The sequence below is a fragment of the Synchiropus splendidus genome, chromosome 3, assembly GCF_027744825.2.
Source record: "Synchiropus splendidus isolate RoL2022-P1 chromosome 3, RoL_Sspl_1.0, whole genome shotgun sequence".
Lineage (NCBI taxonomy): Eukaryota > Metazoa > Chordata > Actinopteri > Syngnathiformes > Callionymidae > Synchiropus > Synchiropus splendidus.
The window spans coordinates 13,071,809-13,083,938 of NC_071336.1; the positions used below are offsets into that span (position 1 = coordinate 13,071,809).

Here is a 12,130-nt window from a genome sequence, read left to right on the forward strand (position 1 = left end):
TCTCTGACACCATCAGCGGCCTCCGTGATCCTGATTCAGTCTGTTGGTTAAAAGTGATTTTAGTTGGATACATGTTCAAGTACAGAGGCGCATCTTATTACTCGCTCAGGTTTCACTGGCGAACCACACAGTTAGATGGCGCCTTTGCTCTAGGTACTTGGTGCTTTTCACTTCCCTGTTCGATTATCATTCATACCTGTGTGTCTGGGAAGTGGTTTCTGCTCAGTTCATGTGTAGCAGAAGTACTTTGCCAACATGTCAAACGTGTCAGTTCAGAATCAGGGTTTGAGTTCGTCATAAGTGAAGTTGCTCAACTCGACTGCAGCAGTCGCAAAGTCATATTTTAGCAGGCTTTTAGTTAGGAGGGCGTCTGGGCGTCTGCAAAACATGAAAAAATAGACGTCCGATTCTTGACCGTAGCTTGGCCTCCAGATACCTCCATATACCAGGGTTATCTGGCAGCCAAGCTATACGGTCGGAAATCGGACGTCTATTTTTTCATGTTTTGCAGACGCCCTCCTTGCTAAAAGCCTGTTTTAGGGAATAAAAACTATTGTTAGTATTATCCTATATGTCTCACCAGCATTAAAGAGAACGTTGCTCACTTTTTAAACTCATCCACAGTGACATGAAATGCTGTTAAACAAGGTTTTGTTTGAGTTTTCATTTCGTACCCTGATGTCTGCTGCCTTCAGGAACTTGTGAGCGAGATTCATATTTACCAGAAAGCTAACAGTAAATGCTAACAGCCACCTTGGGACACCTCGTCGGTACTGGGTATATACTGGATGTCAGGTTTTCAGAGGTCAGATGTTGGTGACCCATGCATTACAAACTTCATGATACCGAGCCGCAAGTCAGGAATAGATCCTGCCTCCTGTTCGTCTCACAAAGGTTTCCTGCCCGCTAGTTGGGGGGAGAGAGCGGCTTCACCAAAGAACCAAACAAGAGGAAAAACACTAACCCTAAAACCACCGGTTAATAACTGCAGCTCTGAGCATTTCCCACCGTGTTTCTCTTGGTGTCTAGATGCAGTTTATGTGATCCAGCCTGGATGGATGCAGAGTGCCAAAAGCCACAAACAACAAAGAGCAGAAGAAAACCCACATGAGGACGATCAAATGGACGGAGCGACGATTTGAGCAAACGTGGAAGAGACGGACAAGAAAACCCACCAACACTAGAAACAAGTCAGATATAGACGATGAGAGAATGATGCAAGCGGAGAACAGAGGGATGAAGGGAGGTTTGATCCAGTCTGAAACAACTGCTCGCTCGCGTGTGTGTGTGTGTGCTTGCTATCTTTCTGTTTAATTTGTATTGATGGAGCAGTGTGTGTGTGTGTGTTGGAAGAGATGCTGTGGAGAGATGAGTGGATTGGAGGCAAAAATTTGAGCTTAGCTTTATTTCATACTGGTGCTATTTAGTCCCCCCTGGGTTGCTTTTGTCCGCCTGTAGTGGCAAATTGGAACGCGGCACAAGGACGTGTGTGTGTGTGTGTGTGTGTGTGTGTGTGTGTGTGTGTGTGTGTGTGTGTGTGTGTGTGTGTGTGTGTGTGTGTGTGTGTGTGTGTGTGTGTGTGTGTGTGTGTGTGTGTGTGTGTGTGTGTGTGTGTGTGTGTGTGTGTGTGTGTGTGTGTGTGTTCTCGGCATTAGTTGTTTCAGATGGCAGATCCAGCCTCCCCTCCCTCCCCCCAGTATCTGAGTCCACATCAGCCCCATCAGAGAAGGATTTGCTCGAAGATCTCCTCCAGTGTGTTCCCCACAACTTTTCTCTCTGTTGGGATTTTCTCTTTGTTTATTTTCGTGTTTTTCTCCTGCAGTCTTTCCTGAATGTCGACAGAATATGTACAGCTATGTGCCGAAAACGCGTTTGTGGATCGTTGTTTGAAGCTTGAAGTCTTTGTTACTCATGCCGCCCTCATTTCTCTAATCAAAGCCGCAGATACGCCGAGACACCAGGATGAGAGCAACGTGCTCACAAGATGCTGGCGAGTCCAACTTTGATCCACAGACTGTTGAGAAAGCAGGAGGCTAGTGCCAGTAGTAGGAACTTACTTAGTGAAAAAGCTCTTTGATGAGCAGTGTAGAGCACCATAACAGGATGAAATTGAAATCAACTTAAACCCCACAGTTGTGTTTGACACGTGCCACATACAAGGCAACGCCTCCCTGAGATCCAGTTTAGTTTTACAGGCGACTTTATCCAACACGTTGGATAGCGCTTCAATGATGTGAAGTTACAAAGTAGACATTTGGTCTTGTTCAGATTTTTCCTCATTTTTGACTTCTCCACTCTAATTAAATTATTGCTTTAATATTTAATATCTATCATGGCCAAACGTTGCACGTTGCCACAAGCTAAGGAGCTACTTGGTGGTGTTTCACATGCATAACATTTTACATTGCTTCAGGCTATTTGATAGCTTGACTACTGCACGCCACTAAAAAAGCAAAACAAATGATTTATTCCATTTGCAGAAAACTGTGATGTATATACATGACAGAACACATTTTTTTTAGCTCCATCATTCATTTTAATTGATAATACTAACATTTATGTTACTCATATACATGCAGTGTCAGCTATTTCATGTAGCCACTGAGCTAACCACTGTTGTAACAGCACTATACTCCCCAGTGCTTGGAAAATGAAGTACTTCCAGTGTTGCTTTTTTCCTCCCAAAAGGCGTCAAAATCCTGGCGTTCAGCAAAATATTTCCGGTTGGCTGCTAAATTGCAGAATCAGTTTCATATATTAGCTAGTAAATGATTGTCTAGGCTAGCTAGCACTTTCAAATTCGTCATGAAACGTCAGCTCAGCGTTCACGATTCTGTCGTGCTATCTCATCACAATGCTACATGCTAAACATGTAGTTCTTAGTTGACTCCACAGTGACTCCACGACGTGTCATGTTAGCCCCGCGCTGTCCTCTGGTGACTCGTGTGTCTGTTTCTTTGTGTCTCATTCACCTATCAGACACGGTAGCTTTTCCACTAACACTTCCTCCAAGAGCGGCTCCGAACTGAGCGTCAGTGAGCGTCGGCGGTGGCGGCAGCACTGAGCGGAGTTTCTGAATCCAATTGATTTAAAATTGCACTGAATCAGCAGCAAGTGGCTTTATGTTTGAATGTCTGCGCGCGAGCCAAACAACGACGCCAAACCTTTGGCCTCAATTCTGCCAGTGGTGTTTCCAGGAATAATCCCAGATGTTGTCTGGTGAAACAGTGGTCCTTCAGCCAAAGTGTCCCTCACCCGCCTGGATGTTGACCGTGGGTGTGTTTTGCTCATGATGCATTTGTCATGTGTGTGTGTGTTGGGGGGGGGGGGGGCATTCACCGTTTCCATTGAGGGCTATTTCTGAGGGTCACATGACATCACTTTGAGCCAGTGAGTTTGACACAACAGGCGCTTGTTGTTTGATTTTCGTAGAGTCAGATTTTGTTGCGAAATGCACATGCAAGAAGTTTGCACTGATCGGACTATCCTGCCATCCTAGGGCTGCTGCCAGCTTTTTTCCTGGCGTTAAAGTTTGAAAATAAGACTAGACGTTTGTAGATATTTCGGGGGTTTTACTATAACAAGTTGTGTAAATGGACCAGCCACTTTGGCTGACAACTACAACTTATTTTCTATCATTCGGAGACTTTTTTTAACCCGGCATCTCCATCGCAGCCGTCAGTGGGTGGTCCATCGCTCCGGCGTCCCATGTCCATGCAACCTTGAGAATCTTGCGTCATTCGTGCAGTTTCGTCTCAGTGGTCTCTCTCTCTCTCTCTAGAATGCTTCTTAGCCTGCTCCGTCGATGTTCGATAAGTGTAGATATGTACAAATAGTTGAAATAGCTAGTACTCGTCTCAAGTGTTTGCCCAAGCCAGCCACTGTTCCCGTGAGTGTCGCTCTCCTGGTCACCGTCCTGTGTTAGCTGTAGAGCCATCGTATCCCCTCCGTAGAGCCCAGCTGTTGTTTTCCTGCCTCACCGTCTCCTCGGCCAGTGTTTCCTAGCTGTTTCCCTGCTTGGTGTCTCCGTCCACTCTAGCTGTAGCAGAACCCCATCGGAGGCTTTGTGGTTCTCACTCTCTTCTAGATTTTAGTGCGCACCTCCTTCTGGCTGCTATCTTCAAACTTCTTTTTGTCTCTGAAAGATGTCAGCAGGTGAAAAGCAGCTTTTTTTGTGTGTGTGTGTGTGCGTGTGTGCGTGTGAGAGAGACAGAATTCAGCTCAACCTCTGGTTTGGAACTAAACTCTTCTGTACATAGTAACTTCCCAGTGGCAGCCGGCAAGGCACTGTCCTGGGATACTTCAGGTTTTGGTCTTGAACCATAAGACTCGCCAGTTATGTGTTTTGTTGTGTTTGGGTTTGTCCTGTACGTGCAGGTAGGAAGTTACTCACCCCCCCCCCCTAAATTCCAAGGTCCCTTTCTGTTCAACCTTGAAGCTCTTTTGCTAATGGACGTCTGTGCATTGGCACCTTAATGACTTCTAATCACGAGTCCTTTATTTTTGCTGACAGTTGCCGTGCTGTCTGGAACCTGCTGCGATAAATCCAGAAAGTTCTGGTGGCGCCGGTCCAAAATCCAGTCATTATCATTTTCCCCAAAGAAAGGTGAATACATATCAGCTCACGCCGCATATCACAGCTTTCTGGCCCGGAATACTAAAGAGTCAGCTCCAGCTCGGTTTCTTTATTGTTGTTGTTGTTGTTGTTGAACTCCCGGCACCGTAACCGCTCTGTTCCCTCTTTGACACGTGTTACACTTTGTTTGTGACGTGCTGGGAGAAGCCCAGTCCGGGTCACTCGGCACAGCCTTCCTGTCGAGATGTGTCGGACGTTGGTGGCGTCGCCTCTCTCTGCATCGTTGTAGCATGAATCTGGGTGGGCAGAAGTCCACGGGTGTGAATCTGGCTGTCGTGCAGATGACCTGCCCAGTCCTTCTGGAGTGCATGGTTGTTTTCTCTTTTTCTAGAAAAAGCATGACGTTGGCTGTGATGAAGATGGTGATGATTATGACGATGAAAAATTTCTCTCTTGTTGTCCGTTGTTGAACTTCGGGTCAGTCGCCCTGGATCGGCTGACTTCTATCAGTTTATGAGCAAGTCACTGTAGCGTGTCGGACCTTACCCAAAGATGTTGCAGCACAAGTCCTGATGGAACCCCATCTCCTCCGTTCTCCGCTGATGTGGCGCCATCTACAGGCCACTCTGCCTACCACAGGTGTAGCAAGGGACAGCGAAGGTTGCAGCCACAGCGCTGACACAAAAGAGGCAGTTGAGCTTAGGTGTTTCCGTCGGTGTGGTGAATCTCCATCTCCTGTGCACGTTTGTTTTTGGGTTTCCTTACATCTGTGTTGTCGGAAAGAAACCTCGGACTGCTGCCTCACTCTTCTGTACATAGAGAATACACAGAGCTCAGCTGCATAATCTCATAATCTGCAACAACATATTTTCTTTCCAGAACATGAAAGATATTAGCATTATTATTAGATATATTACTGCTCAGCGGGGGCCGGGCCAAACAGACGGATGACACCGATTTGGAGTCTGGAGTTCCCAACCATGCCAAATGTTTCCAAGAGCAGAAGACACCTTCTGCATCTCTCTCCTTTCTGTCCCCTCCCCCGGCTCTTTGTACATGTTTTCTATTTATTTAAAGCAGACCTATACGGATTGTATCCAGCATGGAGCGGCCAACTATTGTTACCGGCGACAAAAGTCACAGGCTTTTATTTTACAGCAGTATATTTGTTTATTCTTGGGATTGTTTTCTCTCTCTTTTTGGAAGAAATAAAGTCATTTTCCATTCCTACATGGCTGATGTTGCGTTTCTTTTGATGGACTGTCAGGTTGGTCAGTCACACCGTTGTTGTCCAGCGTCCAACGCCCACTAGAGGGCACTCTCTGCTCTGATATATTCTGATTTGAACAAGCGTTTCAATGAAACCTCATGTCATTTTTAAACTGACAGCGCCACCTACTGAGCTCTAAGAATGAGGACCCCGTTTCAAGAAGCCTCATCAGCCAATCACTGTTTTTTTTTTGTCTTTTGCTATTTATTTTCTGTGATTTCATTCACATTTCAAGGGGAAAAAAAGACTTAAAAATGCAGTAAATAAGTCCCGCACAGTGATGTCAGTAGAGATATGGACAACATAACATGATTAGAACTGCTTCTTTGAAGAAAGATCCTGACAATGTTTGTGTCTTTCATTGTCATTTCTTTTCTCCATTCGCCCCGAATGACCTACTGAAAGAAAGCTGCTGACTCCTCAATGACTCAACTTTGGCCAGCTGAAGTGTTTCAACAGAGATTTGGAGTGCGACCTCGGCCAACAGCAGATTTTGAGGTGATGATGGCATCAATTTTTCATCGGCTCTCTGACAGAACTCCGGCTTCTGTCCGGTCTCGCCTGGCCGCTCCCGTGACACCCTCCCTCCCCAGGCTGGCCTACAGAGAACTTGTGACAGCTGTGAATTGAGGAGGGGTGATGGAGGAGGGCGGGTGCTGCTATTTATATCACGGAGGGGGGGCGCCGACCGCCCGCCCGCCTTCCACCCCCTTCATCTCGCTCCCGAATGTGCTGGGCCCTGCTGGTTCTTCCGGGCAGTAGAAACTTCTGGAGCTTAAAGAGCTGATCAGAGAAGACGGATCCTGAAGAGAGAGGATCATGACGCTGGTGTGCTACAACAAAGGCTGCGGGGAGAAGTTCAGCGATGACCAGAACAGAGAAGGTGAGACGCTGCTACTTCCTGTCTGATCCCACACTTTAGGCTGCTCCATCAGTGGAGCCTGTTGTGAGACCATTACTATATCCATCCTCACTCGACTCCGTGGTTATTCTGGGGAGCAGGATTTCTGTTGTTAACGTATAATGTTCTTTATTTTTTATGTTTTCTCTTTTATCTATTCATTTTTTTAATGACATGGTCGCATTTCAAACATGATGGTTATAACATAGTTGGCCATTGTTTTTCATGACTCATTTTAAACTCTTAACATTTGAAAATGCATATATTGTTGATATTCCTGTCTAAACTTTGTTGAACATGACTGTTGTTTACATTGAAATCAAGTCTTGTCATGAATATGTAGTGTTAAGTAAGTGGCCTAGTTAGCTTAGCATGTAGCCACGTGTGTGTGGTGGTGAGGGGGCTGCCAACTGTTGCCGCGTCCTTATATAGAAGCAACACACACACATACATAGGGTCGGCACAGGTGTTGTTAGGGTTGAGCTCATGTCAAGCTAAACTGTTTCCCACCTTTGAAGATTCCTGCGTCTTCCATCCAGGATTTCCAATCTTCCATGATGCCTTAAAGGTGAGACACAGCTGTGTGTGTGTGTGTGTGCATGCGTGCGTGCGTGCGTGCGTGTGTGTGTGTGTGTGTGTGTGTGTGTTCCGGGGTTCATAACCGGCCCGTGTGTTCAGGGCTGGTCGTGTTGCAAGAAGAGGACCACGGATTTCTCAGAGTTCCTCTCCATCAAGGTGAAGAGATAAAAAACCTATCAGCATGTGACCGCACTGGAGTCTCCTGACCTGACTCTTGCGTGTGTGTGTGTGTGTGTGCGTGCTCACAGGGCTGCACGCGTGGTCGCCATAGCAACGAGAAGCCCAAGGAGCCTATGCTGCCTGAGGTGACGTCGCAGAAAGGAGACATCAAACCTACGAACGGACACGAGATCATCTACCAGGGACCCAAATCTGCCGAGAAGCTGCAGAAAGAGAGACCCAGGTGACCACAGGGGTCCAATGACGCCGTCCCTTCTTCTTATGATGCGTCCAATACACTCATGCTGCCTCCAGCATGAAGGAAGAGTCTTCATGCTACTGCGACTGTTTTATCAGCCATGAAATATCCAACACGTCTGAGTGACATGAATTCTCTCCCACCCACCTCCGTGTACTGCATCTGCTCCTACAATGTATTACTACTGCGAATATCGCACCAGTTCTTTACAGTTGTAATTTCAGGTTTTACATCCAGCATTGCTTCTTCTACTGCTTCCACTTCTGCTTGTAATGAGCTCTTCAGGCTTCATGAAACTATCCTCATTTTCAGAAGGTGGCGCTCTCAGTTAAAAGAAAAAAAAAAGACCTGATATTTTATCAAAATATTTGTTCGCTGAAAATGAGGAGCCTCTTTTATGAAGGCGCAACAGACAGCTCCTCGAACAACTACTGCTGAAACTTCTGCTACCACAACTACTTCTCCTACCAATGCTACTGCTACCGTTACCATCCTGTCAACAACTTTGGCTACTACCACTACTCCCACAATTCCCACTATCAACGCAACTGCATTGTCTACCACGCCTGCGACTGTCACTACTATTACTTTACTTCATCTACTTCTACATACTTTCAGGAGTTCACCTTCTACTGTTAGTGGATCTTCTACTACTTGAGCGATTACTGTGTCTAGTCTTAATCTTATACATCTACCCTTCAACTACTACACAAGTGATTGTTTATGTTGTGAGTTGGTGATGGGCTGATGAGGCTTCATGAAACAGTGTCCTCATTCCAGTGCCCACTAGATGGTGCTGTCTGCCATAAAACCTTTATGTTTGAACAACCATTTCAATGAAACCTCACGTCATTTTTAGATCAAGAGCGCCACCTACTGAGCTCTGAAAATGAGGACACTGTTTAACCAGCCCATCACTAGTTTTGCCTACACCTGCTGGTGCTACTGTGTACTACTGTCTGGACAGTGACAGTTCAACCAGCTTATCTCCTGAAGTCATCCGTGTCCTGATGTGTGATGTGGATTTACTCTCAACTGAAGTCTGACCTGTGTGTGAACAGCCGCGACGTGCCGAAGACCAAACTGCCTCACAAAGTTTCTGCATCTCTGGCTCAGGCTCTGGCTAAGCTGGACCTCAACATCAAGGCCCAGATCCAGGCCAAAGGTACGGCCAAACTCACTGGTGTCATCTTTCCGAAAACGGGAGTGATGTTTCTACGTCAACAGTTGATTTCAAATTACATTCATATAACACCTTCATGTTTCATCATTGTCACTCAGAGAGCCAAACTGTGATTCAGGGGACAAGATGCAAGAACTCAGGGTGTAAAACAGTAAGTGTCGCCATCAGTTTTTATTTATTTATTTTTTTTATAAAGCTTCAGCGCTCCATCTTGTGGACACTGTATGTATTACAAAATTGAAATCTTGAATTCGGCGGAATGAGATTTAGACACAATGGTGCAGGTTTATTTGTGTCGTATGGTTCCTGTGCCTCAAGATGAACGAATTTAAAGGTTTTCTTTAAACTGAGCAAACTCGTGTTTTCGTGTAGAATTTGTACATTTTTATAACATGATTAGAGGAAGCGTAGATGAGACGAATGAGGAGGCTGTTTTGTGTTCAGACTTACCAAGGCCCAGAAACAGATCTCGAGGTTTGCACCCATCACCCTGGAGGTCCTGTTTTCCACGAGGGGTAAGGCACGCGCACACACACACACACACACACACACACACCTGCAACGGTCGGTCACCACTCGGTGAAACGCCTCAACAGTGTTGCTGATGATCTGATTCAATTTAAACTTGGACCCAGATTTCCTCACTCTACTCTGACTGTGTCCTCAGCTACAAATACTGGAGCTGCTGCTGCATCAAGACCATCGACTTCAATGCTTTCCTGGACCAGAAGGGCTGCACGGCAGGGAAACACCGCTGGATCCCCAAACAGGTAAACGCTGGTGGTAGGATGATGAGGCTTCATGAAACAGTGACCTCAGTTTCAGAGCTCACTAGATGGCGCTGTCTGCTCGAAAATCTTTGGATTTGAACATCTATTTCAGTGAAGCCTCACATCGTTTTTTAAACCAAGAGCGCCACCTACTGAACTCTGACAATAGAGACACTGTGTCATGAAACCTCACTAGCACTCACTAGCACCTAGTGGTGACGCACCACTGCTCCCTCCGTGTAAGGGTTGAGTCCCTGCATCAAGTGGAGAAGTTTAAGTATCTTGGGGTCTTGTTCTAAGGGAGTTGGAGATTGGTCGGTGAATCTGCGCAGCAGGGGCGGTATTGCAGTTGCTCTACCGCACAGTTGTGTGTGAGAGGGAGTTGAGCCAAAAGGCAAAGCTCTCTATTGACTGATCGGTGTTCGTCCCGACCGTCACCGATGGTCATGAGCTGTGGGTTATGACTGGAAGAATGAAATCCCAGATACAAGCGGCTGAAATGAGTCTTCTCCGATGGGTGGCGGGCGTCTCCCTTAGGGATGGGGTGAAAAGTTCTGTCACTCGGGAGAGAGTCAGAGTAGAGCCGCTACTTCTCCGTGTTGAGAGGAGTCAGTTGAGGTGGTACCTGAACGCCTCATTTTGGAGGCACAGCCAGCTGGGAGGAGACCCAGGTCGACCCAGGACCAGGTGGAGGGATTAGATCTCTTCACTGGCCTGGGAGCATCTCAGGATCCCCCAGTCTGAGCTGGTGGATGTTGCCCTGGTGAAGGGCGTTTGGTCCGCCCTTTTGAAGCTGCCTCCCCGCGGCCCAGCAATGGATAAGTGGATGAGAATAGATGGATGGATGGATGGATGGTGCTGATACACACATCGATGGGTGACTCCTCCACCTTGTAATAGAAGAAGTCATGTATAAGTTTGGATCTGAAAAGCAATGAAAATGTTCTCACATTCTCAAGTCAAACTGACCGACACTTGCAGGACAAGAAGAAGGTGGCGTGTCGACACGACTGGCATCAGACTGGAAACAACGTTTACGTCACAATCTACGCCAAAAACGCCTCGCCGGAGTTCAGCAGCATCGAGGCCAACGGCACGGTGGTGAGTGCTGCCGGGAGATACGGTGATTCACCATTACCAAACATGAAGAAGTAGAAGTACTTTTCCGCCTGTTTGTGCTGACCGCTGCATGCAAGTGAAGAGTGACGATAGAAACACCAGGTCTCCAGCGGGTAATGAGGCCGACCTTTGCCCTCCGCAGCTCTCCTGTCAGATCCAGTTTGAGAACGATAAGATCTTCAAGAAGGAGTACCACCTCTGGGGGGTGAGTGGACCTTCACTTGGCTCTGCAACTCTTCACCTCAGCACTGGATGACCGTGCACGTTTGTCTCCACAGGTGATCGACGTCCAGCAGAGCTCGGTCAACATGGTCCCCACCAAAGTGGAGGTCTGCCTCCGCAAGGCCGACCTGGTGTCCTGGGGCAAACTGGAGGATCCAAACTACAAAGCAGAGCTGGAGCCGGTGGAGGACACTCAGGCCGACAGCGTTGGCAGGCAGCAGAACCCTGACTGGGACATAGCTGACGACGACATCAGCGACTCAGACGAAGAGTGGGCTTATGACACACCTGAGAACAAGGCTCAGCTGAAGAGCAGAAAGCAGAAGAAGGAAGAGGAGGAGAAAGAGGAGAACAAGAGGAGGAAGGAGGTGGAGGAGGAGATGAAGAGAGCGATGGAGGCGAAGAGGAGGGCGGAGGAGGAGAGGGAGGCGCTCAAGCGGCAGGAGGAAGAGGAAGGGTTTGAAGACATGCCTGACCTGGAGTAGCTCACCATCACCTCCGTGTAAGGTTCTCATTCGGGTACAGTGCAGCAGAAGAGCGACGGGATCACGCCTTGTTTTATGAGGAAAAGCGTCAATAAAGACATTTTTCTATGTGACTGTTAGTCTTCTCAATAATTCAGCTTCACGTTAACTGAGACGTGAAAGATTGATGAGGATTCTCGCGTCACCTTTTCTCTTGCAATACCCACTCTAACTGTAGGGGGAGACATTACGCTGCGTTTTTACAACCTGTGATTCAGTTTTTTTTTTTTTTTTTTTTTAATATATCCTGTGGTACCATTTCCCAATACTGCACAGCAGTAAGTGCATTTTTTTCTTCAGGGTGACTTCCTAGACAAACATTTACTCCATTATTCTATTTAATCATAGTTTACAATCAGGAAATACTCTTTTTTTGGGGGGGCCCTGTTGGAGCTCGAGGAAAATGCCCATTATAGGCTGAAATTATAGCATAGACGGTACCAATTTTCCTGAGTTCCTTGTAGTTAAAAATGCTATTTTTTACATCACAAAATGTGGCGTATTATCTTAGTCTGTCATAGATTTTATTTCATGAATATCTGTCTTTTCTTGGGCCACGCAAGAAAAT

The 12,130-nt window shown here is 46.8% G+C and overlaps 2 protein-coding genes across 5 annotated transcripts in view; both read left to right on the forward strand.

Moving 5' to 3' along the window:
• The window catches only part of si:ch211-200p22.4 (phosphatidylinositol-binding clathrin assembly protein), a 74,923-nt gene extending 69,117 nt beyond the window's left edge, over positions 1-5,806 (forward strand). For all 4 annotated transcript variants that reach the window (XM_053860883.1, XM_053860885.1, XM_053860886.1 and 1 more), the window contains one exon: positions 1,030-5,806. In XM_053860883.1, the coding sequence (XP_053716858.1) occupies positions 1,030-1,044 (15 nt within the window). In that variant the 3' untranslated portion in view covers positions 1,045-5,806. The remainder of the gene's footprint in view (positions 1-1,029) is intronic.
• A 734-nt stretch (positions 5,807-6,540) lies between these two features.
• On the forward strand, positions 6,541-11,760 carry zgc:92429 (uncharacterized protein LOC445063 homolog). The gene is made up of 11 exons (XM_053860164.1): positions 6,541-6,729; positions 7,266-7,315; positions 7,426-7,482; positions 7,575-7,729; positions 8,806-8,909; positions 9,026-9,078; positions 9,372-9,442; positions 9,595-9,697; positions 10,679-10,798; positions 10,959-11,021; positions 11,095-11,760. The coding sequence occupies exons 1-11, from the start codon at positions 6,666-6,668 to the stop codon at positions 11,521-11,523; spliced, it is 1,269 nt and encodes a 422-aa protein (XP_053716139.1). The 5' UTR covers positions 6,541-6,665; the 3' UTR covers positions 11,524-11,760.
• Positions 11,761-12,130: the final 370 nt, after the last annotated feature.

What these genes read in the sequence shown, in the direction of transcription:
- zgc:92429 (XM_053860164.1), top strand. Translation starts at nt 6,666, where the DNA reads ATGACGCTGGTGTGCTACAACAAAGGCTGCGGGGAGAAGTTCAGCGAT. An exon ending in GGCCCAGATCCAGGCCAAAG is followed by an intron (nt 8,910 to 9,025) that starts GTACGGCCAAAC and finishes ATTGTCACTCAG; the next exon opens with AGAGCCAAACTGTGATTCAG. An exon ending in AGAACTCAGGGTGTAAAACA is followed by an intron (nt 9,079 to 9,371) that starts GTAAGTGTCGCC and finishes TTTTGTGTTCAG; the next exon opens with ACTTACCAAGGCCCAGAAAC.